Genomic DNA, 27,465 nt, shown 5'->3' with positions numbered 1-27,465 from the left:
GTGAGCACAGCGTGTGCCTCCGCCACCCAGACAAGTCACTCAGTCAGCCTAAGCCTCGTTTGTTTCCTCACCTGAGCAGCAAAAAGGGCTAGAACCATAGGTCAGTGGTTTTCAGGTTGCCATATGGCAACAGGATGTCGTGCTGGGGACAAGATAGATGGACATAACCTCTCTCACCTTCAAACAGACAAGCTCTGCATTGAGCTACTTGAGGAGCAGTTTCCCTCTTTGGGGAGAAGCGGTAACGTTTGAAAGGAAGCCACTGGGTTAGTGGTTAGTGGTAAATTGGACCCTTCCAATTTGATAGATGTCAGGTCCTGTGCTTGAAAATTCAAGATGGTGAGAAGCAGTGCCATCACATTGCTTGAACGGATGTTGAATTGGGTGGGCAGGAGAATGGACTTTTATGCATGTGGCAGGAATAGCAACTGGGGTGGTGGAGGACAGAAAGGCCAGCTGCGGCGGCAGAGCTCGCAGTCACGGTACCCCCGCCTGGGCCCTGCCTGGACCAACCAGAGAAACGGGACCAAGCAGAGTAGACAGCAAGGTAAACCAGGGGCTCTTTGTTACTGAGATGGTGACGTGGTCGCAAACCACAGAGGCTGGGCTCTGGGCTTCATCTCCCTAATGTGTACTTCCTTTACTCAGTGGGGTAAACGTTGCCTGTTCTCTTTCAGTCGTTTAGGATTTAAACAATTTTCTGTTTCTTTGTGTTTTTCAGATCTTAAATCCAAATTTCATCCAAGAAGGTGAGTTAAAAAGTAGTAGAATAGAGAACATGAGGGTTAGCTAAATAACTTATGGCAAACCCAGCACTGAGGCAGAGCCTTTAAGCAATGGTCAGGTAGTCCTTAATCAGAAACAGTCTCAGAGACATAGAGGAAAAACTGAGGGTTGCTAGATGGGGGCAGGGAGATGGGGGGTGGGGATAAGGGGGAAGGCGAGGGGATTAGAAAGCACAACCGGTAACCACAAGATTGCCACGGGAATACGAAAGTCAATTTGGGGAATGTAATCAATAATGTTGTAAAGATTTTGTAAGGTATCCGATGGGCACTTGTCTCGTTAGGGAGACCACCTCAGGGATGATGTAGATACCTGATCACTGCACTGTACACCCGAAGCTGAAGCTGAGCAACAATGAATGCCAACTATAATTTTATATATATTTTACAAGAAGCGGAGTACAGCATTAGGAATAGAGACAGTGGAAATGTAATGGCTGTGTGCGATGTCAGAGGGGTAGTGGGTGGGGGGCGGGGGGTTATCACTGTGTGAGGGATATAAATGATGAATGTCTATTATATTGTTTTGTGCACCTGAAGCTAATAAAAAAAAATACCAAAAAAAATGGTCAGGTAGTTCTGTACTTAGGCACAAGAAAAGGTGTTTATGATGAAAAGGTATTGGGGTGAAAAGACCACGACTTGCAATATGTATAAAGGGATCCAATTTATTGTATGAGAAATGTGTTGCTGTAAAGCCTGAAAGGACAGAAGCTTCACAATAGTTACCTCTGGATCATGACATTGTGGAGCTTTTCCTTCTCTTTATTTATCTGTATTTCCTCATTTTTCTACAATAAACATTTATTACTTTTAAAAATATTTTTTCATGGGACAAGTCAATAGTGTTAAGCTGAAGGTTATTTGAATCATTACACAACATGGGTGGGAAATGAGAGGTCTGTGTTGTAAAATGGCTGTTTTAGTCGAAGTTGGTTCTGAACGATGTGAACTTATGTCGATTTGACCGCAGTGGCCCCAGAATTCCTCGTGCCCTTAGTGGATGTGACCTGCTTGCTCGGGGACACAGTGACACTGCAGTGCAAAGTCTGTGGGCGGCCAAAGCCCGCCATCACCTGGAAGGGCCCGGACCAGAACATTCTTGACACTGACAACAGCTCCGCCACATACACCGTCTCCTCCTGGTAAGCTGATCGCCCACCTCAGCACCCCCGCTCCTTAGGGCAGCACCCAGAGGCAAGACTGGGGTGCAGCTTTTGTTTAGTTACCTAGTCTCTTCTCTCCAAGAGAAAAGCTGCCCTGGAGATTCGAGCGCAAACACTTGACCTTAAGTGAGAGGGAAAGTAAAAACCCATGGTCACAATAGTGCACTCTCATGACACTCACACGGCCGTGGACTCAGGCCTGTGAGCTGTGGGCACAACCTCCCCACGCCTACAACCCACCACTCAGCCTGAGGAACACCTGGGTCAGGACCAGCACATATTCACATGTTGCTCAGCATCACGTAGACATACCTGAGACCAAAAGGAGCTGTTTGGAAAGACTGCTTTCAGGACCCACACTGAGCAAATAAGGAAAAACATAAACCTTTGTATCTCAGGTCAAGCCTGAATCATACTTTGGAAGAGCTTTGACAGTCACAGACTTACATTCACCAATTCACCATATTTAATGATATTTTCCTAAGGATCCCCAAGGGAATCTATATCAGAAGTGAGGAAAGGCTCCAAACGTGTGGTAGGGATGGGGTCCTCATGTTTACACACCCCAGTTTCTCCACGCCCCTCAGGATCCTGTGGAACAGTGATATATTTCATTCCTCCATTAACCTAAGAACAATTTTCTTAGGAGAAAATAAAAGGACTCACTCCAAAATGTGCAATAGAAGACAAAATCCAGCCACAGCATGCTTCTATGCAAAAAGGGTGTGTAAACAAAACTTGTGACTGCCTTGCAATCAACCTGTTAATATTTATTGCTACTAAGTATGAACTTTATTGTGTACTACTGCTCACAGTGCACAAGCAGTAACAAGCCCTAAATGCTTAAGAAACATCTATGGAAGAAACACTTAGGATCAAGACATTTTCATCCAATAAGTTAATATTTGTGTGTGTGAAATAGTGTTCCCGGCAGAGCCCCTCTGCCCAGTGGACCCAAGGAGCAGAGTGTGAGAGGCAGTGATTAGTGAGAATCGCTCTGTCACGACCAATGGGGAAAGAATGCGGCTGGCTGGGACTTCTGCCTTTAACCCTTGCAGAGCAGTTTTTCCCTTGTGATATCCCAGGGGCTACTGGGACAATTATCATATCATTGAGGAATTTGCCCTTTATTTAATTCACTTAATTATTTTGAGGGTCCTACATGTAGAATTTGAAATACTTGAACATTTTCATTCTTTAGTCTTTTCTCTTGTTTTGTACCATTCATTCCTGAACCGATGAGACTGAAAATATTTTAGGACAAAGTTGCTGATGATAATGATATGAGTCATACCGTGGACCAGTACTCGTATAGGACTTTATGTGTCTGTAACCATGTTCTAATTCTTATTTTATTTTCCTATCCCTATCCCTCGTTTACAACAAACTTGAGAGGTGGGCGTGGCATGAATTCCCCCCGCCTCCCCATAAGGAAATGGGAATATAGAGAGGCAAGCTGATCACCCAAGGTGTATAACAGAACTGGGACTACCCCTTGGGCCTAAGAATCAGCTCAGCGCACCATGTGCCAACCCTTTACCAGTCCATTGTTTCGTTACTGGAGTTTGAAGGGCATCCTTTTGATGTCTCTAGTGATTCCGGAGAAATCACCCTGAAGATCTGCAATCTGATGCCCCAAGACAGCGGGATTTATACTTGCATAGCAACAAATGACCACGGGACCACATCCACGTCTGCTACCGTTAAAGTGCAAGGTACGGTCTACTTTAGTTAAACATTTTGTATAGCTTTTTGAATATTTATTTTTTAATGTGGTAAGATACATGTAGCATAAAATATACCATCTCAACTAATTTTAAGTGTACAGTTAGTCGTGTTATGTACATTCACATTGTTGGATAACCGATCCCCAGAACACTTCATCTTGCAAAACTGAAACTCTGTACCCATTGAACAACTTCCCCCATTCCTCCCTGCCGTGCCCCCCAACCCCAACCCCTGGCAACCACCATTCTACTTTCTGTCTCCATGAATTTGTGTTAGTCAAACATTTTAAGTGGATGTTGCAAGGGCTCTCGGAGATCTGGGAAAGAAAAATTCTACTGTGAAAATTCCAAAGTAAAGTTCTAGCAAACGGGAAGAGAAGAAGTTTTGCTAGAGCTATCTGTGGCCTGCCATACACCTCCTGCACGGTTCCCTGACCAAGTTTTATCTCCTATGTGCAGTATTTGGCCTAAGGAGGAACTTCCCACAGCGAGGTGTGTCTCCCAGGTCTCCCTTAGGCCTGGGTAAAGGTATGCCACTCGGTGGAGAAGGTCATAGGGAAAATTTGAGACGCAGATTAGGTAACGTTTCCTAGGTGATGTTCAACCTGGGTGCAAAATGGCAAGTTCTGCAGAAATAGCACTTGACCTTAATTTCTGTCCTTGAAGGTGTTCCAGCGGCCCCTAACCGCCCCATTGCGCAAGAGAGAAGCTGTACATCCGTGATTCTCCGCTGGCTGCCGCCATCCAGCACCGGAAACTGCACTATTTCTGGTTACACCGTGGAGTACAGAGAGGAAGGTGGGCCATCTGTTTCTGCCTTCTCTTCCTCATAAGGAGGACCTTCAAAGTCATAAAACTGTTAACCCTGTGCCTTTGCTCCTTTGCTCCTTCTGGTGTCTTCCAACTCAACACAAAGGCCTCAGCGCCAGACTAGATAGCACCTTCTGGTCTCAAACATCACGCAGTGGGTTTCACCAAAATGGTAAAGGCTCATAACAAGTTTCAAAGTGCCTTCACGTGCTTCCCTACTCAACAAGGCCAACCATCCAATAGGGACAATTAGGCCCATTCAGCAGAGGAGGAAGCAAAGTCCTAAGGAAAGTGAGCACGCAGCTGGCATTAGTAAGAGGCAGGGCTGGCATTAGAACCCAGGTTTCTAGTTTGCTAATTTGTGATTTTTCTCCCAGAGTAATAACTAGATAAACAGGAGCTGAGCTTTCCCCCCACCCCCACCCCCTATATATATAGTAATTTTTTTAATTGTTCAATTTTTAAATTTGTCACATTTACATGCTAAGAGTACATACATTTCTTCAGCAGTTGAGAACAACTGAGCCTGACACCTACTTATCAAGAAGAATTAGCTAAAATACGAAACTGCTAGGTATCTTTAATTATTAATAACACATCTCTTAATACATGATGAATTATGAAACTGAATTGAAAGCAAGTGCTTGCACCCAGACCCAAAACCATCTGTTTTCCTCTAATTTCCATTACTCTTATTATTCTAACCCTTCTTTCTTCTATTAGACAGGCTCTGTGCAGTTATAAAGCTATCCATTTCTGTATCTTTCTTAAGCTGTTCACTCTTATGTCTCCCAACTCAGCACAAAAGTATTAATACTGAGCTGACAGACACATTTCACAAGGTTTGTATTTACCTCAGCATTATTCAGTGCATACTTCATCTTATCAACTAAGTTGTCTTGGGAAAACTGTTTCATCTTTCTGAGTCTCAGTTTCTTCATCTGTCAAGTTAGATTAATGCTCTTCGCCTCATAAGGTTTCTGTGGATTTAAGTGAGAAAGTCAAATAAGAGAATGATGTGAAGACATCTTCCATAGTACTTTACATGTGTATAGTGCTCAATACATGTTCATTTCTATTTTGTTTTAATTTTCAAATGCATATTTTCTCATTTTACTATGATTGTATATGTTTCTGGTCTTATTAAAATTTTGCCACACGTTCCTCTGTAAATTCTGTATGATCTGTCCACCCTCACACGTACTCATTTGAAATGAACAGAATCTATAGGCCATCTGCATCCACATACCTTGTGATATACTCAGTCATAGAGGAAATTGAACCCACACCTGCCACAGTTTGCCCACAGGCTTTCAGAGCCTGACATGCAGCGACCACAGCTATTTCTTGAATGGCATGTGTTGATTTTCCTTTCTTTGTTTGCCGAAGGTCTTTGGAACAATGTCCCTTTCTCTTTTTCCTCTTTCCCTCTCCTTGGAAATTGTGCATTAGGTTCCCAGGCCTGGCAGCAATCGGTAGCTTCGACCTTGGACACGTACCTCGTCATAGAAGACCTCAGTCCTGGGAGTCCGTACCAGTTCAGAGTCAGTGCCAGTAACCCCTGGGGGATCAGCCTCCCCAGTGAGCCCTCAGAGTTTGTGCGCCTTCCAGAATATGGTGAGTCCTAGCCATGCCCAGGGCCCCAGCTGGGGGACGCAAGGCACCTGGCCAGCTGTTGTCACCCACTCACTGATACTGGCTGTTCATTGTCATGTCGGCTACCATGCAGGAGGGGACCTAGATTTGCTTGGTGGCTTCAGTCAAGTAACATTTCAGAGGCTTGGTGAAGAGGGTTTCCATAAAGTCTGATTTCAAGTGTCTTGAAGCAAAATTTAGATTTGCCACCAATGTCTACCCAGGGCCGATTAGGTTCCTGGCACCTGTGTGTGTCACCAGGAACAAAGAGGGGCAGACAGATGTCATGAATTACACAGATGCTACCTGCCCCTCTTCTGAGACACGAACACTAAGCCCCCTCTCCCCTGGAAACCCCTGCCATGCAGAAGTGTACCTCACAGCATTAGGGACAGCCCACTCACCAATTTAAAATGAGGGGAGGATAGCAACCTGGTTGAAGGATTTGAATCAAAATGAATATTTGATCGTGTCCCCACCCCCAATCCGCCCAGAACATCTTTCCTTAAGGTGGGTACCTTTTTATGTAGATGTGTTGAACTAAGATATACCTATAATTACCTACACGTGAGTATTTTACAAACGTGGCTCTTATTTTGCCCACCTATTCACTATCTCACCTAGCCACTTCGGTCCCAGAGACATTTTGAAAGAGGAAACTTGTTCTCCTAAAGAAACCTCCAAGTAGTGAGGTTTGGGGCAGTGCAGGAGAGTGGACTGTGTGTGTTGGGGCGGGGACAGGAGGTCACTGTACTTGGAAGGCAATGAACCTGTGTCTCTTTGGGTTAAGGGAACCCAGGAGCCTCCAGAGGAGAGTCAGAAACGCTTCAGGGCCTCAAGCTACAGCCCCACCCCCAGCCCAAAGCCGGAAATGCTCCACAGCCCTGTCCCCACCAGCTCGACTCCCTGCCAATGGCTCTGCTCCCATGGGCCTGTGACTCACTAGGACACCTCGGCCCTGGGTCTGTTTCCTCAGATTTCAATGTTAGAGAAGGCATCTTGGGCCCCCGCTGAGCTGTGCTCCGGACAGCCTGAGGTGACCAGGGTCAGAAGAGCTACGCTGCTGGCTTGTCCTCTGCTCCCAAACCACTGACTAAATCCTCGTCAGAGATGACCACTGCTCATGTTTTGTTTCTTGTGAGCGTTGGTCCCCAGAGACAACACAAATAGATATTAGTGTGTGTGTGTGTGTGTGTGTGTGTGTGTGTGTGTGTAAATCATTGCCAGGGAATTAACGCATTGTACAGAGGAATGCTACAATGATTCTACTCGTGCATGTGTTTTGGGTTAAGCTAAATCATTCAATATACGGGATAAGGTCATTAATGCCGAAGAACAGTGGGGTGAGAATGAGCAGTTTTTAGAATGTTCTCAGCACATTCCTTTCCTTTCCTCCTTTCTTGGCCTTGTAACTAACTCTTCCCCTACCCTCTCTGCTGCATCCTCGCTACAGCCCTGATTCTCACTGGCTTTTCTAGGACTTTGGTGTGATTGTTCTCTCTCCCTTTTACTTTTTTCTACCAAATACTTATTTTAAAATATCCAGAAGTTGCATTCCTGATTGTCCCAAGTGTTCCTTTGTTGATGTAGATGGCACAGGGAGGGCGTCTGACTCTGTCATGTCAGTTTCCCCCTGGATGATATTTTTAAAAAGAACATTTCAGAGAATCATGGCCTTTTCCCACTGAGTTAGACTCCATATTTAGTCATGAGAGTTGTTCTGGGGTGGTGCTGGAGCTCTTCTGTTAACCTTTTTGTTATTCTCATATGACTTCCTTAATATCATGAATGGATTCTCTCTCTTCCAAAGATGCTGCTGCTGATGGTGCCACCATTTCTTGGAAGGAAAATTTTGATTCAGCTTATACTGAGCTGAATGAAATTGGAAGGTAATGACCCAGTTTTCTATTCCTTCGTTCCTGAGCACTTAACAACATCACATCACAATAATGGCTTGCTTTTGTTGTTTGTTTCTTTTACTAAGTGCATTCTCTCTACAGTAAGAAAAAAAAATTAGAATACTTATGTGTATTTTCTATTGTTTTTTTTCTAACTTCTTAAATTGGAGGCTTCATGCAACAATTTTTCAGCCTTTCTTCTTTTCAACCTTTTCTTCAAAGTATAATTTTAGCTGCATCTCTCCAGTTCTGATATGTGGCATTTTCATTATCATTCAGTTCTAAGTATTTTTCCTTCAACGATGATTTATTTCTTTGATCCAATGGTAGTAGAAATGTTTGAAAATTTCCGAATGTATAAGACTTCAACAAATTGTCCTCTTGCTACTGATTTCTAACTTAATTGCATTGTGGTTGAAGAGCATGGCCTACGTGATAGTGATTCTTTGATTTTTGGGAAGACTTACTTTATGAGTAGTAGTGCATGGTCAGTTTTTGTTAAAATGTTCCTGAGAAGGATGTATAATCATTAATTGTTGAGTATATGTCCATTTGTAAAGCACATTGTTTTATGGACATTTCTAGTTCAATCCCCCTACACACACACACACACACACCTCTCTCTCTCTCTCTCTCTCTCTCTCTCTCTCTCTCTCTCTCTCTCTCTCAGAAAAGTGTGTCCTCAAAAATAAAAAGCATAGAAGTATGACTTTTAACAAAATAATGAAACAAAATGTATCACCTGTTCCACAAAATCGATGATGGAAAGGAACAGAAAGGGGGTTTGTCCTTGTATATGCATTAGTCTCTCCAGGTGGTCTGGGTGAGGGAATGTGGTCGTAGGTCTTGCTAGTCACCCACCCACCTGCATGTATATATATAAGAGAGCAGTCACTAACAGTGGGCCATTAACATCATCCCCATCCCTGATTGATGACTCTCAGTGAAGCATAAACTTTCCAAAGTGAGGTGGTTGTGACAGAGCTTGTGGAAAGAGCCAAAATGTTCCTTATTCCCATTTTTAAGGCAGGAGTCACAATGTAAATCACTGTCTTTCATTATAGCACCTTTTACCAAACCCCAGCTTTGCTCTGTTTTCCTATCTTCTTGGTGTAGCCAAAAGGCCAATGGAAGTTTATGTGATGTTGATTATGTAGATGATGCTCTTCTAGATACTGCACAGATGTTATACAGAAGTTACCGAACCTAATTCTTACAATGCTGTGAGGTAGTATTTGAGTGGATTTCCAGTGAAGGAAACTCAGGCTCAGGGCATTAAGTAACTTCCCCAAGGTCCCACAACTACTGTGTTTCCTTGAAAAGAGGAGCTAGCTGGACAATTAGCTCTAATGCATCTTTTGAAGCAAAAATTAATATAAGACCTGGTCTTATTTTACTATAAGACCGGGTATAATATAATATAATATAATATAATATAATATAATATAAAATAAAAGACTGGGTCTTATATTAATTTTTGTTCCAAAAGACGCATTAGAGCTGATTGTCTGGCTATGTCTTATTTTCGGGGAAACATGGTAGTAGTGTAGAGTCAGGATTCAAACCCTGGGCTACCTGACTCTAAGCCTGTGCTTGTTTACTAGCATATGTTGTTTCGCATCCAAGCAATTTTTGTCAAACAATAAGCTGTAGTAATTGAAATCTAGTTTGCTCCATCATGTTGAAGTTTGTGAAGCTAGATATGACCCTAATTATGAGCAAGTCAAACTGGTTCTATCACTTGGATACCCCAGTTAATTCCTCCATAAGACATAAATTTGCTGCTGAGAGCCGTAGACTAAGGCATGTTTTACCTAAAAGAGATGGATGTTTTGATATTTCTCAAAGGTGAGATCAATTTTCTGATCTGTTCAAAGCAATCAGTGGTTTTTCAAAAATCTCATCTCCAACAACCGGAAACTTTTCCTTTCTCTTTAATATAGTCCTCATATTTTCAGAAGATCCTTTAAAAATGCTGTATGCTAACAGAATGGAAATAAAACATGTAGATACTTACATGAGACACATGAAAGCTATCTGTGCCAGGGCCATAGAAGTGAGCCAACTTTCTCCATCAGACCTAAAGTTAGAATTCTAAACCAATATAACTATCTTGTTAAAATTAGCTCTCTTGTAACTGAATATTATAAAAACCATGGAGCAAAAAATAATATCTTCACTCCGATAACCCATCCGTAGAAGCAAAGAGCACGTGAGCATGGCATATTTAACCAGAAATAAACTATATAGGCACCAATGCAGTTTAAAGAAGCCAGAGAGTTATTCCCTGGGAATGCTGACTGGTTAGCTATACAGGATCCAAAAAGGTAGCAGTACCAAGCCTTCAGGTAAAGATAGCAGGTTGAACCGGGCACCTATTTTTACTCCCTCCTGAGACTTCACTAAATCTATAGTAAAGGAATTTTTTAAAGCAGACACATAAGGATCAGGGCATTGGAAGAAGAGAACAATCAAGTGTTAGATGCAGATAAAACAAGTGAAAGCGTGACAAATGACCTAGGAAATCTAAGAAAACTCAATCCAAATCAGTTGTGGGGTCAAATGAGAGCCAGTATGACTTATAGCAGAGTTCCACAAAGGCTCAGGTACTGGCAGCACTCAGAACCCCTGGAAATAGGGGGAAAGAGGATGCTCAAGTTAGAAGGATTGGCTGAACTCGGGGAGAAAATATATGGCTCCAGATCTCCTCCCAGCTTCTGTGTGATTGTCCTTCTCCATCCAGGAAAAGGCTAGAGGTTTATTCTCTGGAAAGGGTAAAACAGAGGGCCTCTGTTTTCGGGGACACAGCACATTTGAGGGCAGCAGAACCCTATTCCAAACAGGTCGATTATGAGACTTTATGCAAGCTGCATACTGAGGACCCCAGTCCTCTTATCTACACTCAGAGCTTCCAAATAGCTTTTTAGTCCCCCAATTTTTAAAATGAGCCAACTTCTGGTACTGCCAAATGGAGTAAGACCAGTGTAGCCTTTCTCTCCCACTGATTACAACCAGAATTCTTAGACAAAATACAAAAAGCAACTCTCTGAGGATTCTGAAAAGTAAATAACAAGGAGATCAGGGAGGGAAGCCAAAATTTAAAGAAAGACAAGAACAGTGGCTGGGAGTTTTCTGTTTTTGTATGTTTGTTTGTTTGTTTGTTTTTTCCCCTTTACTTCCTGTCTTCGACCCAAGGGTGGGCCAAATCAGGAAACTGTGTAGCGTGCACAAAGAGGAAAAACTGCAAAAGAAACCCATTTTCTGTCCAAAAGACAGGAAAAAGCAGGTCCCTTTGAGCTGAAGAAAGCAGGGAAATTTCTTTTTGTCCCCCTCTCTTCTTTTTCTCACTGCTTTACCTGAAGGGCATTCATGTGGAACTGCCTGATGGTGCAAAATGCCAAAACTCTGAGGGAATCCCATCTTTCTGACCAGAGGAACCACAAAAAGGGGCCCACAGAGCCAAAGAATGTCGGGGAGAGCTCAGTAAGGAGAGAGCTAAATATTTTTATAAGGGTCATATACAAAGGATTAGGAATTATGTTTTGGACATTGACAGATAACATCATCAATCACACTAGAAGTTAAAAGGCAATAGAATAATTCCTTCAAAACTGTGAATGAAGTTTTTTTCCATCTAGAATTATACCTAGCTAAAGGTAGAATAAGCACATTTCAGATATGCTAGTCTCAAACAACTTATTTCCCATGCACTTTGTCAGAAATGATTAAAGAATGCATTCTGCCACAAAAAGGAAAAATATTCATAGTTTACTAGAGGTTCAGCTGTGAATAGAACTGACAGTTGCAATAATGTAAACACTGAATATTGATTACAATATAATTCTGCTGAGTAGATAGGGGATGGAAAAAGTGGCTAAGTGGTGGAGACAGAGGGAAGAAAGAGACTAAAATCTCATATTTTGGGGTTGTCAACAGATAACTAAAACTGAAAAATCAAGAAGCAACCACACAAAACATACTATATTTAGAGTTATAGAAGTGAATACCTAAATAATCAGCTAAAATGTATTAAACTGGTATATTAAACTGCCTCTAGGGGGAGAAAAATGGGTGGGATGATGGGATACTATTGTTTTCAATAACAAACCTTGTAAAGCTAAATTAAACCACAGTGATGCATAACTTTGATAAACACAAATTTTAAAAAAAGTTAAGATAGCAGTGCCTTGACATGGCCAATAAGTTTAGGAGATCTAGCCTCAGCATTCAAAGTCCTGTGGAAGAAGTGACTTAGAATAATCACACTTATAAGAGAGTACTGTTAAAAACCAGAAAGCCAATTGATTAATTTATGATGTAAAATAGAAGTGTCAGTTTGACCAAATACTTGTTCACTATGCCAAGAATGATGTCTGGTATATAATAGACCTTCAATTAATATTTGCCTAATACTTGTTTTATTAACTAGCGCATTCTGTTCTTTTGGGAAAATCTATAGTGGAAAAAAATTACTATTATCAGAAAGTTGCTTGGTGAGCACAGAGCCAGGTCAAGGAGTCAGTTAGACAATCTTAGTCATGACCATGGAGTCTGATATATCCACTTCTGCTTTAGGAATGAACTGCTCTTCAGATAATTTACTCCTCTGTTCATGGGTTAAGGCACTTCATGGACAGGCCTTGATGGTGCAGGCTTGTCACCTCTCTGGTCCTGCCTTTCTCTGCTTCCATTGCTAATCAGTTGCCCTCTTCTATTTCACTGTCTTACTAACTTCCATAGAGCTACAGCTGAGTCTGGGAGCCATTTTGTTTATTTTATGTATGGTCAGTTTTGTTAGATGTAAACATAGAATGGTGGTTGTATATTTGTTAATGTCCTTGTCAATTAGAGATGCAAACTGAAGTATTTATGGGTGAAATAACATGATATCTGGATTTTGCTTAAAACACTCCCAAAAAAATCGGGGGGCAGGAAAAGAATAGATGAAATAAGGTTGGCAAAATGTTGATACTTACTAAAGCTAGCTGCTTGGTACATAGGACATTTATTGTACTATTCTTCCTACTTTGTGTATATTAGAAAATTTTCATAATAAAAAGATAATAAATATAAGATAAAATTTTAAATTGCCTCTTTAAAAATGTTTTTGAAATTATCATAAAGTAGGATCCCTCCTTCAATATTATTGTTGTTGTTATTGTTGTATTTTATAGAAATAGACTCTATTTAGAAAAGAAAACTGAAACTGTGGTTGATGTTCAAAATGACAGAGAAATATATTGACTAAAAAAATGCAATTAGTTTTTTGCATCTCAAAGAACCCTAAAATGCTAAGGAAGAAAAATGGTGTTTCTGAATGGTAACATTATAATTAAAAATGCAGTCGACCCCCTTGTCTGTGGTTTCACTTTCCACAATTTCAGTTACGCAGTTAACCATGATCCAAAATTATCAAAGGGAAAATTCTAGAAATAAATGATTCATATGTTTAAAATTGCGTGCTGTTCTGACTAGCATGAGAAAAATCTAACGCTATCTTGCTCTGTCCCGCCCGGAGCATGAATCATCACTTTGTCCAGTGTGTCCACTCTGTGTACACTACCTGCCCATTAGTCACTTAGTAGCCATCTCGGTTATCAGATCAACTGTCATGATATCACAGTGCTTGTGTTCAGGGAACCCTTGTTTTACTTAATAATGGCCCCAGAGCACAAAAGGAGTGATACTGGCAATTTACATGTGCCAAACAACAGCCATAAAGTGCTTCCTTTAAGTGAAAATGTATGTATCTGCCGGTTCAGCATCCACTGTGGGTCTTAGAACACATACCCTGTGGAGAAAGGGGGACTGCTATCCAGTAAATAGGATTCCTAGCAAAATGTTACTGTCAGACCAGTTAAGATAAAATGTCACACACCCTTGAATAAAATAATGCCTAGTTGAGGGCCAGCCGGTGGCTCAGGCGGTTGGAGCTCTGTGCTCCTAACTCCGAGGGCTGCCTGTTCGATTCCCACATGGGCCAGTGGGCTCTCAACCACAAGGTTGCCGGTTCAACTCCTCGAGTCCCGCAAGGGATGGTGGGCTCTGCCCCCTGCAACTAAGATTGAACACGGCACCTTGAGCTGAGCTGCCGCTGAGCTCCTGGATGGCTCAGTTGGTTGGAGCGCATCCTCTCAACCACAAGGTTGCCAGTTCGACTCCCGCAAGGGATGGTGGGTTGCGCCCCGTGCAAATGGCGGCGGCAACTGGACCTGGAGCTGAGCTGCGCCCTCCACAACTAAGACTGAAAGGACAACAACTTGAAGCTGAACAGCACCCTCCACAGCTAAGGTTGAAGGGACAGCTTGGCTTGGGGAAAGGTCCTGGAAGTACACACTCTTCCCCAATAAAGTCCTGTTCCCCTTCCCCAGTAAAATCTTAAATAATAACAATAATAATAATAATACCTAGTTGATTAATGAATCTTGACAAAATGCTTTCTCCTTTTTGTTTGCCAGAGGCCGTTTCTCCATTGTAAAGAAGTGCATTCACAAAGCTACCCGCAAAGATGTTGCTGTGAAATTTGTTAGCAAAAAAATGAAGAAAAAAGAGCAGGCTGCCCATGAAGCAGCCCTACTTCAGCATCTGCAGCACCCACAGTACGTCACTCTCCATGACACCTATGAGTCCCCCACCTCCTACATCCTGATTTTGGAGCTGTAAGTACAGGTGTCATCTCTCTAAGGTGTTCCCCAGCTGTTTGGGTTATTTATTGGCAGTTACATTTAATAGTCTTATAGCTTACAAAGTGCTGTATGTAACAGGTATTCTCCCCTCCATTTTATAAAAATGTTATTCCCATTTTACAGATTAGAAAATCAAGGACAAGGAAGATCCTTAAAACTAATTCCTTAAAATTAGGAAATGGAGAAACTGTGACTTGAACCCACATCTCTCTCCCTCTAGTTTTCCTTTTCTTCCTGTTCTAGACTCTTGGCCTGGGCAGGAGTTTAGGAAAAGCTATTGACAATAAGCTTATTGACAGGGGTGGAGTTGAAGAGAAAGAGAAGGGTTTGTGCATCAATCCATTGCCATACTATCCCCAGTCTACCGCCCAAGAAATTCCTTTTAGGGTGGAACCTTCAAAACGTTCCACTCATTCCAGATTTTCTCAGGACTCAGCCACCATATTCTTGGCCCCAGAATACATCAGATAAAGCAATAAGGTCACATTCTCCTCACTATTACCACAGACTAAGAACAGAGAACATGCTCAGTGGTTTAGAGAACTTTTACAGAGACTAAAGAAAGTCTTTTCAGAAGTACTGAGCCCTCACAGAAATGGTAGCAGATTGGTGCTGATGAGGCCCTGGGCCTGGAGAGAAGACAGACATTGGCACCAAAGACCAATACTGAACCCATGCTCAGTAGAGGACCACCTCCATTTATAGCTTTTCATGCAGTCTTGCTCTCGTGTGCTTGTCAGTGTGTGTGTATGTGTATGGGGGCCTTGGAAGCAGTAACTTATCATAAATGTATTGATGATGAAAAACAGAAAGCCAAAATGTAAACATCCGTAGACTATATTTTTAAATTGGTTGAAAAGAAACAAGAAGAGATAAATCCAACGCCGTTACTAGTATTGGTAATTTTTGTGTGGTACTTAACTTTATACAGCTGTGTAGTGGTTGGTAGATTGTCACTTTGGACTTAATAAATACACTTACAAACAGCCTTTCAGCACCTAACCTGTTTGTTGGGAGCTTCCTAACTCAAAAAGCATATTGTTAAAGGTGAGTGATTATTTACAAGTGGCAACCTCTCATACTTGAGTTCCAATAAAAGGTATAGTCCCTTGGGTACCAAGGTGGTACTGCCGACCAGAAACCTCTGCCCCTTCACTCTTGCTGCTCACTGTTTTGAAGAAGGCGTTGATGACCAGCCTGCCACAGCGCAATGGAAAGTAGCCATTCTTGGAATGAGAAACCAGGGCTCTAATCCCAGCTCTGTGATTTGGGGCAGTGCACTTGGCTTTCTGGGCCTCGGAGTTCTCATCTGTGAAGTCTGAAGAATTATTCCCATTTCTCAGAGATGTTTCAGGGATTTAATGAGGGGAATATTGGATTGAACTAGTTCCTCAAACATTTACTGAGCACTCAGCTGGGTGCCAACTGCTGTGTAGACCTGGGCCAGAGTGGCAGGAAGAAAGATGAAAAATATTATTCTTGTCCTTGAGGAGTTATAAGTTGAACAAGGAAAACCAACCGCTAAATGAATGATTTCGGTATAGGATGGTAAATGCTAAGACAGAAATGCATATTTTTGGAGAGGGTTGCTGTGAGAACATAGAAAGGTGCTTGGTTGGACTTGAGGTTCATGAAATATTTGTGGAGAGGCAGTGCCTGAGCCAAACCCTGTGCTAAATCTTGGTTACACCATGACTATGGGTTCCCCATTTGGTAGTTATCCAAATATCTGGTAGAGCTTTTCTCTACCAGGCAACTAAATTTCTGATTCCCTAATCTATGGTGGGGCCTGGGCATCTGCATTATCCAAAAGCTCTAATGGTGAACTTGGTAGATGAGACATTTTTGTCTCAGAGCAGTGCTTCTGTTAATTTCTCCCTTAAGAGCTACAAGAAATCCAGCAGGGTGCATCTAAAAAGCTCAAATCCTTCTCTACTCTATGCTTGCCACTCCCAACCCAGCCAGGGCTCTGTCAGAGGAAGGCAAAGGAGGCCTTCATTGGTCCTAGCTTTTGCTCCTGTCAAGGAAAGTAGGAGAAGAGACCAGAAGGAAGGAACAAGCTAGAGAAGAGATTGGAAACTTGGCCGGGGGGGTTTTCAACTGTTGTTTCTGACTCTGGCTCAGGCTCCTCTGCCTGGGCATTTTCTGGGGTGTGCCTTTAACAGCCGCGTGCACATTAGAGCATAACGGCCTGACATCTGGGCATGCTTGCTGAAGAGGGCACAGGGTACTTACTAGAGCACATTGAGCGTTTACTGTTGCTACCACGTATGCTTAAATCCCTCATTGTCTCTCTCGATCCTTGTACAATCCTTGCTATTATTGTTGTTGTTATTATTCTCACTGTAAAGATGAAGGAACCAATACACAGCGTTCAAACGCCTTGCTGCAGGCCCCCTGCCTGTAAGTGGCAGAACCAGGATTCAAATCCGGTCTGTCTGGTTCCTCATACCTTATTCTCAGTACAGTGTTTACGGTTGGAAAGTTGCTAAAAAGGCAAAGTATTCAGAAAGGAGTCAAGAATGGCAAGGACAAACTTTGCCTGCTTTCTATTTCTCCCCAACTCAAAATTGACACATAAAAGCAATTTTCAAAACACATGTGGGGCTGCTTGCAGCCACCAGGTTCTAGTTAATCACAATATTGCTGAACTAGCTCAGTCTCTGTCTCTGTCTCTGTCTCTGTCTCTCTCTGTCTCTCTCTCTCTCTCTCTTTCTCCCCTTCCCTTATCTCTCTCTCTCTCAAGACTTTCTCTCTTTTGTAACCTAACATCTTAAAGGGATGTCAGAACTTTTACCTTGTGAGCAATTTTAAAAGTAAACAAAACAGAATGAGACTTAAGATTATATAGATTTCTTCCCTTAAGCACACTGCATTTGTAATTGTATGTATGTATGTATGTATGTATGTATGTATGTATATATTTATTCATTTATTTTAGTTCTGAACATTATACTAACTTTGGGCTCTAACTGAAATATGCAACACTGATCTTTATTTATAAGAAGGAATAGGAGAGATCTTGCAGATGTGTGTGTTATTTTTCTGTTTCTTTACAAATATATCTCCTTTGCTTTTTTCTCCTTATTTTCAGGATGGATGATGGCCGGCTCTTAGACTACCTTATGAATCATGATGAGCTGATGGAAGAAAAAGTAGCTTTTTATATCCGAGACATCATGGAAGCTCTGCAGTACCTTCACAACTGCAGGGTTGCGCATTTGGACATAAAGGTAACATGAAATAGCAACCCTAGCAGGGAAATGGCAAAGTCCAACCTGCCAGTCATTACCCTTAAGGGATGTAAATTCTAATGCATTTTACTTACTTAGAGTCCTTATGAATATTAAACAGAAGCGAGGTTGTTACCCAATTTAAGTGTGTTATTTACAACTTAATGAGAACACACAAGTCACAATGACATCTGGGATGAGTGAAGGTAGGTAAGCTTTAGCCACCTCACCTAACTTTATAGAAGGAAGCCAATAAATGTCAACCTTTTCATGGTGCTCAAAAAAGAAGTCCCTGTTCTCCAAAACGAATAATTTGTTGTTTTTTCTTGATTCAATGCGGAAGGGATAGTTAAGAAGACATGATGTCTGAAGCAGCACCCAGACTCAGAGTGTAGCTTGCTTTGAAGCCTCCTGTGTACTCTGCCTAGGGAACGTCCCGTAGATGATAGGCTTTATCCAGGAATAGCAGAATTGTGTTTGAACTGCTGGAGTCCTACTGGCAGTCAAAACAGAGCGCTGACCCCGCCTTCTCTTCTCCCCGCCTCCTTGCATCTCCTCAGCCTGAAAACCTGCTCATTGACCTGCGGATCCCAGTGCCTCGAGTGAAGCTCATTGACCTGGAGGACGCTGTCCAGATCTCAGGTCATTTCCACATCCACCATCTGCTGGGGAACCCTGAGTTTGCTGCTCCAGAAGTGATCCAAGGCATCCCCGTGTCCCTGGGAACAGACATCTGGAGCATTGGGGTTCTGACCTATGTCATGCTGAGTGGGGTCTCCCCCTTCTTGGATGAGAGCAAAGAGGAGACGTGTATCAACGTATGCAGGGTGGACTTCAGCTTCCCCCATGAATACTTCTGTGGCGTGAGCAATGCCGCCAGAGATTTCATCAATGTGATATTACAGGAAGACTTCCGGAGGCGGCCCACAGCAGCGACCTGCCTGCAGCATCCATGGCTGCAGCCCCACAATGGTAGCTACTCCAAGATCCCCCTGGACACCTCCCGCCTGGCCTGCTTCATAGAACGTCGCAAGCATCAGAACGACGTGCGGCCTATTCCCAATGTCAAGAGCTACATCGTCAACCGGGTAAACCAAGGAACATAGCTGTGGCCCAGCCCTTGAGGTTTCACATGGAAGTGCAGTGTGAACCAAAGCAAAACTGAGTGTGCCTGTAAATAATTATGTTAATCATTTCACTCCGTGTGGTTCCCTGGATTGAGAGATGTACTTCTTAAACCTCTCCAGTGGTTAATAAGGGTCTGAGCAGCAGTAAAATCACCTGAAGCCCAGGCAGGGCTTTTCCAGAAGGGTATTCAGAAGAGATAAAGAGGCAGTCACAGAAAGTATTAAAAAGAGTGGCAAGGATAACACAAATATTAGCTGTTACAAAATTTTAATTGTGCATTCCAAAATGAGTGGGTAGCTGGGCAAAATTTAAGCTTACTGTACTGAGTATAAAAAGGTTCTTTCCTTTGCTGAAATTTTAAGCAAAAAGTTCTATTTATGAGAGATGTCATGTATGCCAACTATTCTGGTTTAGACTACTTAGATATAGTTTCTTAATAGGATACACATACATATACGGTAAAATATATCCCATTCAGGTTTCAGAGTTTTATAATATAGAGATATATATGAAATCAATCATAAGATACTGTGAGTGCTCCAGTTAAGACAGTAATTTATTTACTGAAGCATTACATTGTTTTGACTAAGCACAAGTAGACAACATGTTTTTTTAGAGCATTTTATAAATCTTGTATAGAAATCTTTTACCAGAACCTGTGCATTAAGAGAAAGCAACGTTACCCTTTTGCAATCTGTGAATGAGAAGATTTTCCTCTCAGTCACAGGGATTTGACTAACATAGGTTCTGTATATGAAATGCTACCCCCAAATTCACTGGCAGCTCCGAGTTAATCTGGCAGGAAAGCCTGCCAGGAAATAAGTCCAAATGCATACGAGTTGTGGGCTATTTTTAGGTCCACATTTGGTTTGAAATAGGTAGTGAATACAACAGGTACATACAAAAGGGCAAATAGAAACCTTTCCTACAGTTCCTGTGAACACTGTAACAACACTTTCTGACGCCTTCTGCTGCTGTAGAATGCAGTCCTCAGAAAGTTGGCCTACTTTATTTCTATCCCCTTATGGAAGCTAAGGGGTGCTCACCAAAAGGAGGCAGCCATATAGACCTTTTAAAGGCCTGGTCTCAAGTCCTTTTTTGAAGCCATGGAATCAAATCTGATACATCACCCTAATAGATAGAGATTGAGTTTTAACTGCAACTGCAATACCTACCACCACTCAGCCACTGAGATTTTCCTGGGCTGAAAGGACACACTGCACTTTGAGGCTGACGCTGCTTTCTGGTGTATATTCTCCATACGAGATGATGAGGAATTGCCCTTGTTTTCTGCTAGTGGAAAAAACAATTAAACCTGGGCATTTCATGGTTTCTTTTCTTTTTGTATGTGTGTATTTGGAAAGAGTTTTTGTTTTTGTGTTGGTACATGATCCACCCTTTGTTTTCTAGGACATGTTTTGAAACTTGCGATTATGCAAATAATAGTTTAAAAATATAACTCAAGTGTTTGTTCTAATCAGGTTTAATGGCATTGCTTCGCTCCTCTAATAGGATTGAGGGATTAAAATCATGCAGCGTAGATTTTAGAAGAGCGAGCGGCAAGTTTATGAAGGATAAATAGAACTACAAACCCATCTAAATGAAAAAGAATGGTGGAAACTAAGTCTGAACTTTAATATAGAAAAACACTTATACCCCACAGTGGAAATGTAGAATTAAAAATACTCATCTTTCTTTTCCACTGGTTTCAAAGTCAACTTTGTCATCTACCCTGCACTTCATCCCATCCAAGATTATAAATTAATAGATTAGTAGAAAGTTCAAGCAATAAGACTAGATAGCACTTCGTATTTTCAGGATTAACCAAATATGTGGAAACTGACTCAGACTGTATTTGTTTCCTAGTTTTTGAATGGCCCTGGGTCATCAAGGATCCCTTCCTCAGAGCTCTCTCTTGACTAACCCTCCATGTTATTCATTTAAAAACAAATGTATATACAAATGCTTTATGATATAATATTTGACTATTTAAAACATGTTTACTAAACTCTCTTTTAGTAAACATGTCATCATGATGAGACATAGCCTATAAGAAGAAAGCCTGGTCCCTAGGGCTTGTCACGAGATAGATTGCAGGCACTGAGAATTCCAGATATCCATATAATATGGCTTGGAAAGTTCTGTGCTGTCCACAGTGGACGGGGATGAAAGAGCCCCTGCTGAGTCTTTTGAGTGCTTATGACCACACAGCAGGTAAGCTGAGTCTCTGCTTGTGAAGGATAGGACCTAGGGCAATGTGCATGGACTGCACAGGAGAGCATTAATAAAATTGTGTGGTGGGGAGGGCAGTGGACAGAATGTTAGACAGAGCCAAAGCGTTTATATCAGCTTTCACAGCAGAGTGGGGAAGGTCCAGATGTGAGGTTGCCTGGAATCTCCCCCAAGGACACTTGTTGGGGAAATGAAGAGACTGGAGAGGGAGGACACAGAAATGAAAAGTAGTATGATTTTGTTCCCTGGAGCCAAAGTACAATCATTAGAGTAGAATGAATTTAATAGAGGCCCAAAGAGAAAGGAGGTATATTTTATATAGTTTGGTAACTGAAGGAAACTGGCAGGGAGTCTCCCTGTCTGCAAAGCTCTTGGTCCCTCCCAATAGGGATAAGTAGCAGTCCTGGTTCCAGAATTCTCCATAGCAAGTTGGAAATAACAAGGAATCCCAGAAGATGGGGCTGGGAAATTTGTACTTCAGGTTGCTCTGTGGGCAACGGTGGTGAGGGATGAAGGACCAGGGACCACTTTCTTGTACCTGTTTTAGAAGACATATTTATTCCTTTGTGATAGAGAAGAGAGGAGAGAAAATAGTCCACTTCTGTAATTATGGTGGTGTTTGAAATGGAAACTTAACTAGGAATTAGTGACAGTGAACTTCCAGTTGAAATGGGAAAAACAAATGTTGGTTAAAGTCACAAGTTCTTGCTTGGCTTATATTCCTTGCATAGGGTTTTAGGTTTTTGTTTGTTTGTTTTGCAAAAGTGGGATGGAGAAAGAAGGAAAAAATCAGGGACAACCCATAATAATTTTTAAAAGGTATAATGATGTATTGCATCTTTTACATTTGTTTCAAGTAAATAGATTTATATCCACTTGCAGCTGAATGTGGGAACATTTTTAAGAAAAATACTATAAAATTGACGGGTGTCCTTCAGATCTCTCACAGCCATAAACACTCTTGGGGGAGCGAGGAAGCAGAGGACTAGCTGGCTTCACTGCTTTGTGGTTCACAAAGCTTTTATAATAGTAGTGCCTTTCAGAGGGAGGATGGGAGATAAAGAAGTTCATTGTATTTAGATTGACTGATATTGCAGCATTTTTCCTTTGTTTTAGAATATCTTTTCAATGGAAACATCTGAATATAGGGTGAGCCTAGGAATTACTGTTTCAATCTCAGCTATTCCTGATTCGTCCTTTCTTACAGAAAGTCTGCTTTTTCTGCCCCAATTATCCCCATTGTTAAAATGGGAGTTGGGGGGACAAGAGGGAAGACATTCATTTCATAGGACTGTTGGAAGAATACCTTAGTTGGGATGTCTAGAAAATACTTTGGTATTTTTTTTAAAGTGCTACACACTGCCAGTGCTAAGAATTTTATTGATAGTAACTTTAAACATTCCAGGTTTTTAATATTCATGTCTTTAGATACCATTTGCAAACTCATGAGAATAAATTCCGTAAATTGATTTTAATTGGAAGTACTAGGTGCTCTTTGTCTAACTGTGATTTGGTCTTAGCCTATAATTTTGATCATTGAAAAGCTCGTCTACAGACAAAGGTTAGGAGAGATGACTGAAGTCTTATGTCGATAAACTGTTTTCGCCAGTGTTTCTTAGGGCAGCCACAAAGAGTGAAAGGCCCTCCGAAGCAACCACTACTCTCTTCTCAAGCCTTCTGCTCTGGAAAAATTGACAGACAAGAACCCAAACAGCCACTTTCCTCACTGGGAAGGCAAAAGTGAAAATATTTTCTAATATCACAACTCATTTCTTCACAATCTCACGGGTATCTATGATAAGAGACAAATTAAATGCACGGGTGTAGAAATGAATAGAACTGTTGGTTTTGGGAGGAAAAACCTTGGTTTCTTTTTTTTCTTTTTTTTTTTTTTTTTTTCAGATAATCAGGTGTTTCAGGAGTAGCATATTTGCTTTCCTATAGTCTCCAGGATTTAGTGCCCGTGAATTCATCATTACTTTTTTCTTGCCTATGTGGAAGAGCATGGAGGCTTAGATTTGTGAAAATATGAGGGGGCAAATATGTTATAAAGTAGATGGTGGTTATTTCTGTGTATTAACTAAATCTTTGTCCCATGAATTTGATAGAGGAGGGAATATTTCACACGCAAGGTGTGTGTGTGGGGGGGGGCTCTGTAGTAAAGTACAAACACAGCTTCCCTGCTCAGTTTTGAGGAATGTTAACCTATTCCCTTCTCTCCTGTATAGCATCTCTGTGGAGTCTAGCTTAGACAAACACAGTATGTGAGCTTTCAGTGGATTTATTTGTATTATGTTTTTTCTTAACTATTTAAAATCTAGGGATCATTTGGAAATGATTAAACCTGGGGCAGAGTTAGAAAAGATAAGGTTTATACACACACGATTAAAAAAGGGGAGCTACTATGTTAATATTCATTTTCTAAAAACTATAAGGCTCTCGTTGTTTCATTAATTCTAGAGGGTTAAAAAGGGCTGAAATTTGTCCATAGCGCTAGATGTTTAGAAAATATTATTCATGTCAGAAATCTATACAGAAATAGAATGCAGAAATATCATAGGCCATATTTTCTATGAAAGGCATTTCTTCCTCATTTTTAATATATATAGAAGTTAGAGGAGAGGAAAAAGCGATTACTCTAAGACAAATATTCATCTTTAAGGGACATTTATGGAAAACCTGAAATTAATACTCATAGGCTATTGTGTTTTCCTGTCAGCCTGTTTGCTGGGAGCTTCTAACCTGTGGTCAGATTTAATTTCTATTCAAATGATCAAGATTGACTGTTTATCCAGATAACTGTTATTTTGGATAGTGAGGACAGCTGAGAAAAGGGAGGGTGGTGGAAAAACGAGCAAATAAATTCTTGGAGTCACGACTCCTGAGGCTCACTTGAAACGAGCTAATTTGCTAGCCCACAAACAGCTAGCATAAGCGCTCCACCAATGCCTGACTTCTATCAAGAAATGAATCCACATCCTGGAGTATTATGGGAACTGTTACTGTGATCTCAAAGACTGGTTATAAATTTGAAGTTAATAAACATACATCTTCTCTTACTAACTTAAGCCATATCTGTCATCTCCATGTCTGATTTTTTTGACCCTGGTGCTTTTACTTCTATTTCTGCCAAACTCCGGTCTACTCTATAGGGAAGGTGAATAAAACTGGTAGTTAGGACAAACATGAAGACTGTGAAAAAACTATACATATTCTTTGGACTGAAATCCTAGTCAGAGAACGGTAGTGATTAAAGTGCAAACTGTTGGAAAATATGGATATATGTACATCTGTACATGTATATAGTGTATAATATGTATGTATATGTTATTGCTCATATGCAGAAATCTATCCATTTGAAGACAGCCCAGGTGGGTCAATTTCTCTATTGGAAAACCATTCAGGGTCATTCAAAACCATTAGGGCTGATGGGTAGAGTTAGATTCTACTCATTTAGGAATTATTTGCTGTTTTTTGAAGGTCACAAAACCAAATAAACAAAGCCTGAAACATAATGGGGCCATCATTTGGGTTATTCTGCTTATCTGGAGTCAGAAGTATCTTTATATTTGAATTATTAACAGTTGGTTTACAAACTGCATTGGCACCTCTTGGTTTTGAGTGACCCCTCCCCACCAAATCTTTTGAGAGTTTGAGGTGGGCTTCTCTGGTCATTCAGATAAAGGGCCTTATCCATACGTGGACAGGTTTCCCCATAGGGACCATTACACATATACATATAAGTGCATACTTCCATCAGGCTTGTAACACTTGATTTAAAATCACTCCACAGTATTGATAAATAGCTCTATATTTTCAAGGTGCAGAAGAATTCCACAGCCTTAATTATTTCAGTGTCTTGCTGGTCTGCCTTAAGTGTATCTTCTGGGTTTTGGTTATCTTATTATTTTTTAAATTTTCTGCAGTTGTTCATTTTGTATGCACACGATGTCATTTTGTAAAGGTAGGTTGTAAATATTTTATTTGTAAGTTAAATTCACTCACGTGTAATGTTGTAAAGTGATGACCTGCTGTCTTGTTCTTACTACAGTAAATGTTATGGATGAAACTTCAAAATGTACATCTCACAAGTTATGCATTCCTATAAATATACTATACTAAAGATCTTATTTCTGGTAGTCTCTTTTTTTCCCCTAATTAAAAACTTTATTTCTAAAAAGAGTAACTTTTTTCTCTTTCCTCATATGAAAGCTTTTGACAAGGTAAAAATATTGCATTATTATTACAACACTTTTTGTCCAGTTATTTTGGAAAGAAAGCAACAACTCTGTAGCCTGGAGAAGTATTATAAGGCATTTCTCTATTCAAAAATGCTGAATAAGGCCTCAGGTGTGCATTGTTAACTTCATGCTGGGGTTTCATGTGGCAACTTCCTTAGCAAACAGACAGGCTATTTGGGATGGATCTCACTAGCTTATGCATCATAGAGTGGACTTGAAGGTCTGGATTAGCCTATGCAGACCTGATCAGGCTTTGAGAGTCTGCGTAGGCCACCTAAGTGTAAAAAAGACTGATTCATATTACACTGTCATTTGCCGAGAATGTTATTGAAGTGTTGTGATTAGCTTATTTTGTCAATAAGAACAAAATGTTTTAACAGTTGACTTCTATTTCATCAAGATTTTACTGCATTTATTTGAAATGAGAAATCACGGTCAAAGTATGGGCTCTTCACACTGGCTGGTCAGCAAAATCTCTTCAGAGAAAATACAGACATACATAGAAAATATAAAAGAAAATCAGAATCAATTTGATGAGTGACAATCATTAGCCCTATGCTTTTCAGTATTATTTCCCTTAAGTATTGCCTTTTTCACACGATGGGAATTTCCCCCCTGATCTATTTGTAAAGACCAAATATGCTTGGATTTTCAGATTGGCTAGCAAGGTTACCCTCCTGGATAACCCTGACACAGATAAATTTATCTTCTTCTACTCTTGTCCCTTTTTCCTCATCTGCTGTACACTTACTACGTGCGAAAGACTTGAGCTACGCAAAGCAGAATAAACATACGTCCTCTTTCAGGTAGTGTTGTCACGCAGCATTCTAGCCGACTGTCCCCTCGTACCTTTCCCTAAGGAAAGAAGAGTCTGTGAGACTGTGCCTTCTTGGGACTTTGCTTCATGTTTACACCTCATGTCTCTCTGTCCAGTCCCCAAAAGATGGTTTGCCAGCCAAGGACGGGTAAGATTTCTCATGTGAGGAACAGCCTAAGACAGGCGGAACCGTGTGGGGACCCCCAATGAGCTACTATGGAAAATATGGGAAGGAGCATTGCCTCCCCTTGCCCCTGCTTAAAGGAAGCCACTGCTGACACTGGCTTTCCCTCTCACCTGATTGTGAGAGAAGTTAGGAGAGCAATAATATCAGTGCTCACTGTTTAGCTCAACAACAAAGTTTTATCATGAGACACCCCCAGGAGGGTACACACCTTAAATAAGTCATCATAGGACTTTCTGCTCTGGCTGTTTGCAGATGGGGATAATTGGATTAAACCGCCTTTGTGATATGATGGATGAGTTTCACAGACCATAGATAATTTTTACTCCCTTGTATAATCAATAAAAGCCACCAGTCGGCCTGATATTGCGTGGAGTCTTTCATGACTGTGAGACCTTGGCCCTCTGAGATTCAACTGCATTAAGTCTCTGTTTCTTTCTTTCTTAAAACAACCTAACGCCGCCCCTTCTCGTTCCCTCACTGCCCATGTTGCGCTGGATGTGACATGATTGCTTAGAGCTGTCGGAGGAGGTAAGGAACCTGCCAAGCGCGTTATAGACCCGTGTGCAAACCACTATGACATTGTCATGTGACGGATGCCATGAAGTTAAAAGAACTGAGAAGAGTACTTACACTCTGTTTGGAGAAACGGGGGAGGGGAAAGGGGCGTGGCTAATAACAGGCAAATAACGACACGCTTGGCCAAAGAGTAGAGAAAATTAAGAGGACACTGAGCTACAAAAAGTGGGCAGGATTTATACAAACTCTCTTGAAAGGCTTGACTTCACGATCTTGGAGTCGATCTAACTATTCGGGACTTTAAACTCCATCGATGCCATCCAGACACAGCCAGCAGTAGCATAACCCTTGGGGCACATGTCGCTACAGCCACTGCATCCTCGCTACAGGATCCAGAGCCGCGC

General features: G+C 41.3%; 1 protein-coding gene and 1 long non-coding RNA gene across 15 annotated transcripts in view; one reads left to right on the top strand and one right to left on the bottom strand.

Annotated features, from left to right (window-relative positions):
- Window positions 1-25,430, top strand: part of KALRN (kalirin RhoGEF kinase) — a 622,455-nt gene extending 597,025 nt beyond the window's left edge. For 13 of the 14 annotated variants that reach the window (XM_019738955.3, XM_019738953.3, XM_019738949.3 and 10 more), the window contains 9 exons: window positions 722-749; window positions 1,759-1,930; window positions 3,545-3,666; window positions 4,345-4,476; window positions 5,941-6,105; window positions 7,934-8,012; window positions 14,480-14,680; window positions 17,802-17,940; window positions 18,501-25,430. In XM_019738955.3, coding sequence (XP_019594514.2) covers window positions 722-749; window positions 1,759-1,930; window positions 3,545-3,666; window positions 4,345-4,476; window positions 5,941-6,105; window positions 7,934-8,012; window positions 14,480-14,680; window positions 17,802-17,940; window positions 18,501-19,046 — 1,584 coding nt within the window. In that variant the 3' untranslated portion in view covers window positions 19,047-25,430. Of the gene's footprint in view, window positions 1-721; window positions 750-1,758; window positions 1,931-3,544; window positions 3,667-4,344; window positions 4,477-5,940; window positions 6,106-7,933; window positions 8,013-14,479; window positions 14,681-17,801; window positions 17,941-18,500 lie in introns of those variants that run through there. The other variant, XM_019738962.3, reaches the window with a different exon arrangement.
- Window positions 25,431-25,524: 94 nt separating this feature from the next.
- On the bottom strand, window positions 25,525-27,425 carry LOC141571160 (uncharacterized). Its single transcript, XR_016019759.1, has 3 exons — window positions 27,176-27,425; window positions 26,336-26,396; window positions 25,525-26,017 (listed from the first exon to the last, which is right to left on the bottom strand). It is a non-coding gene; the product is annotated as an uncharacterized LOC141571160 (long non-coding RNA).
- Window positions 27,426-27,465: the final 40 nt, after the last annotated feature.

The sequence above is a fragment of the Rhinolophus sinicus genome, chromosome 17 (assembly GCF_057876585.1).
Source record: "Rhinolophus sinicus isolate RSI-liver-muscle chromosome 17, RSI-T2T, whole genome shotgun sequence".
NCBI lineage: Eukaryota > Metazoa > Chordata > Mammalia > Chiroptera > Rhinolophidae > Rhinolophus > Rhinolophus sinicus.
The sequence above is the reverse complement of the archived record's forward strand: the minus strand, read 5'-3'. Positions and strand labels throughout refer to the sequence as shown.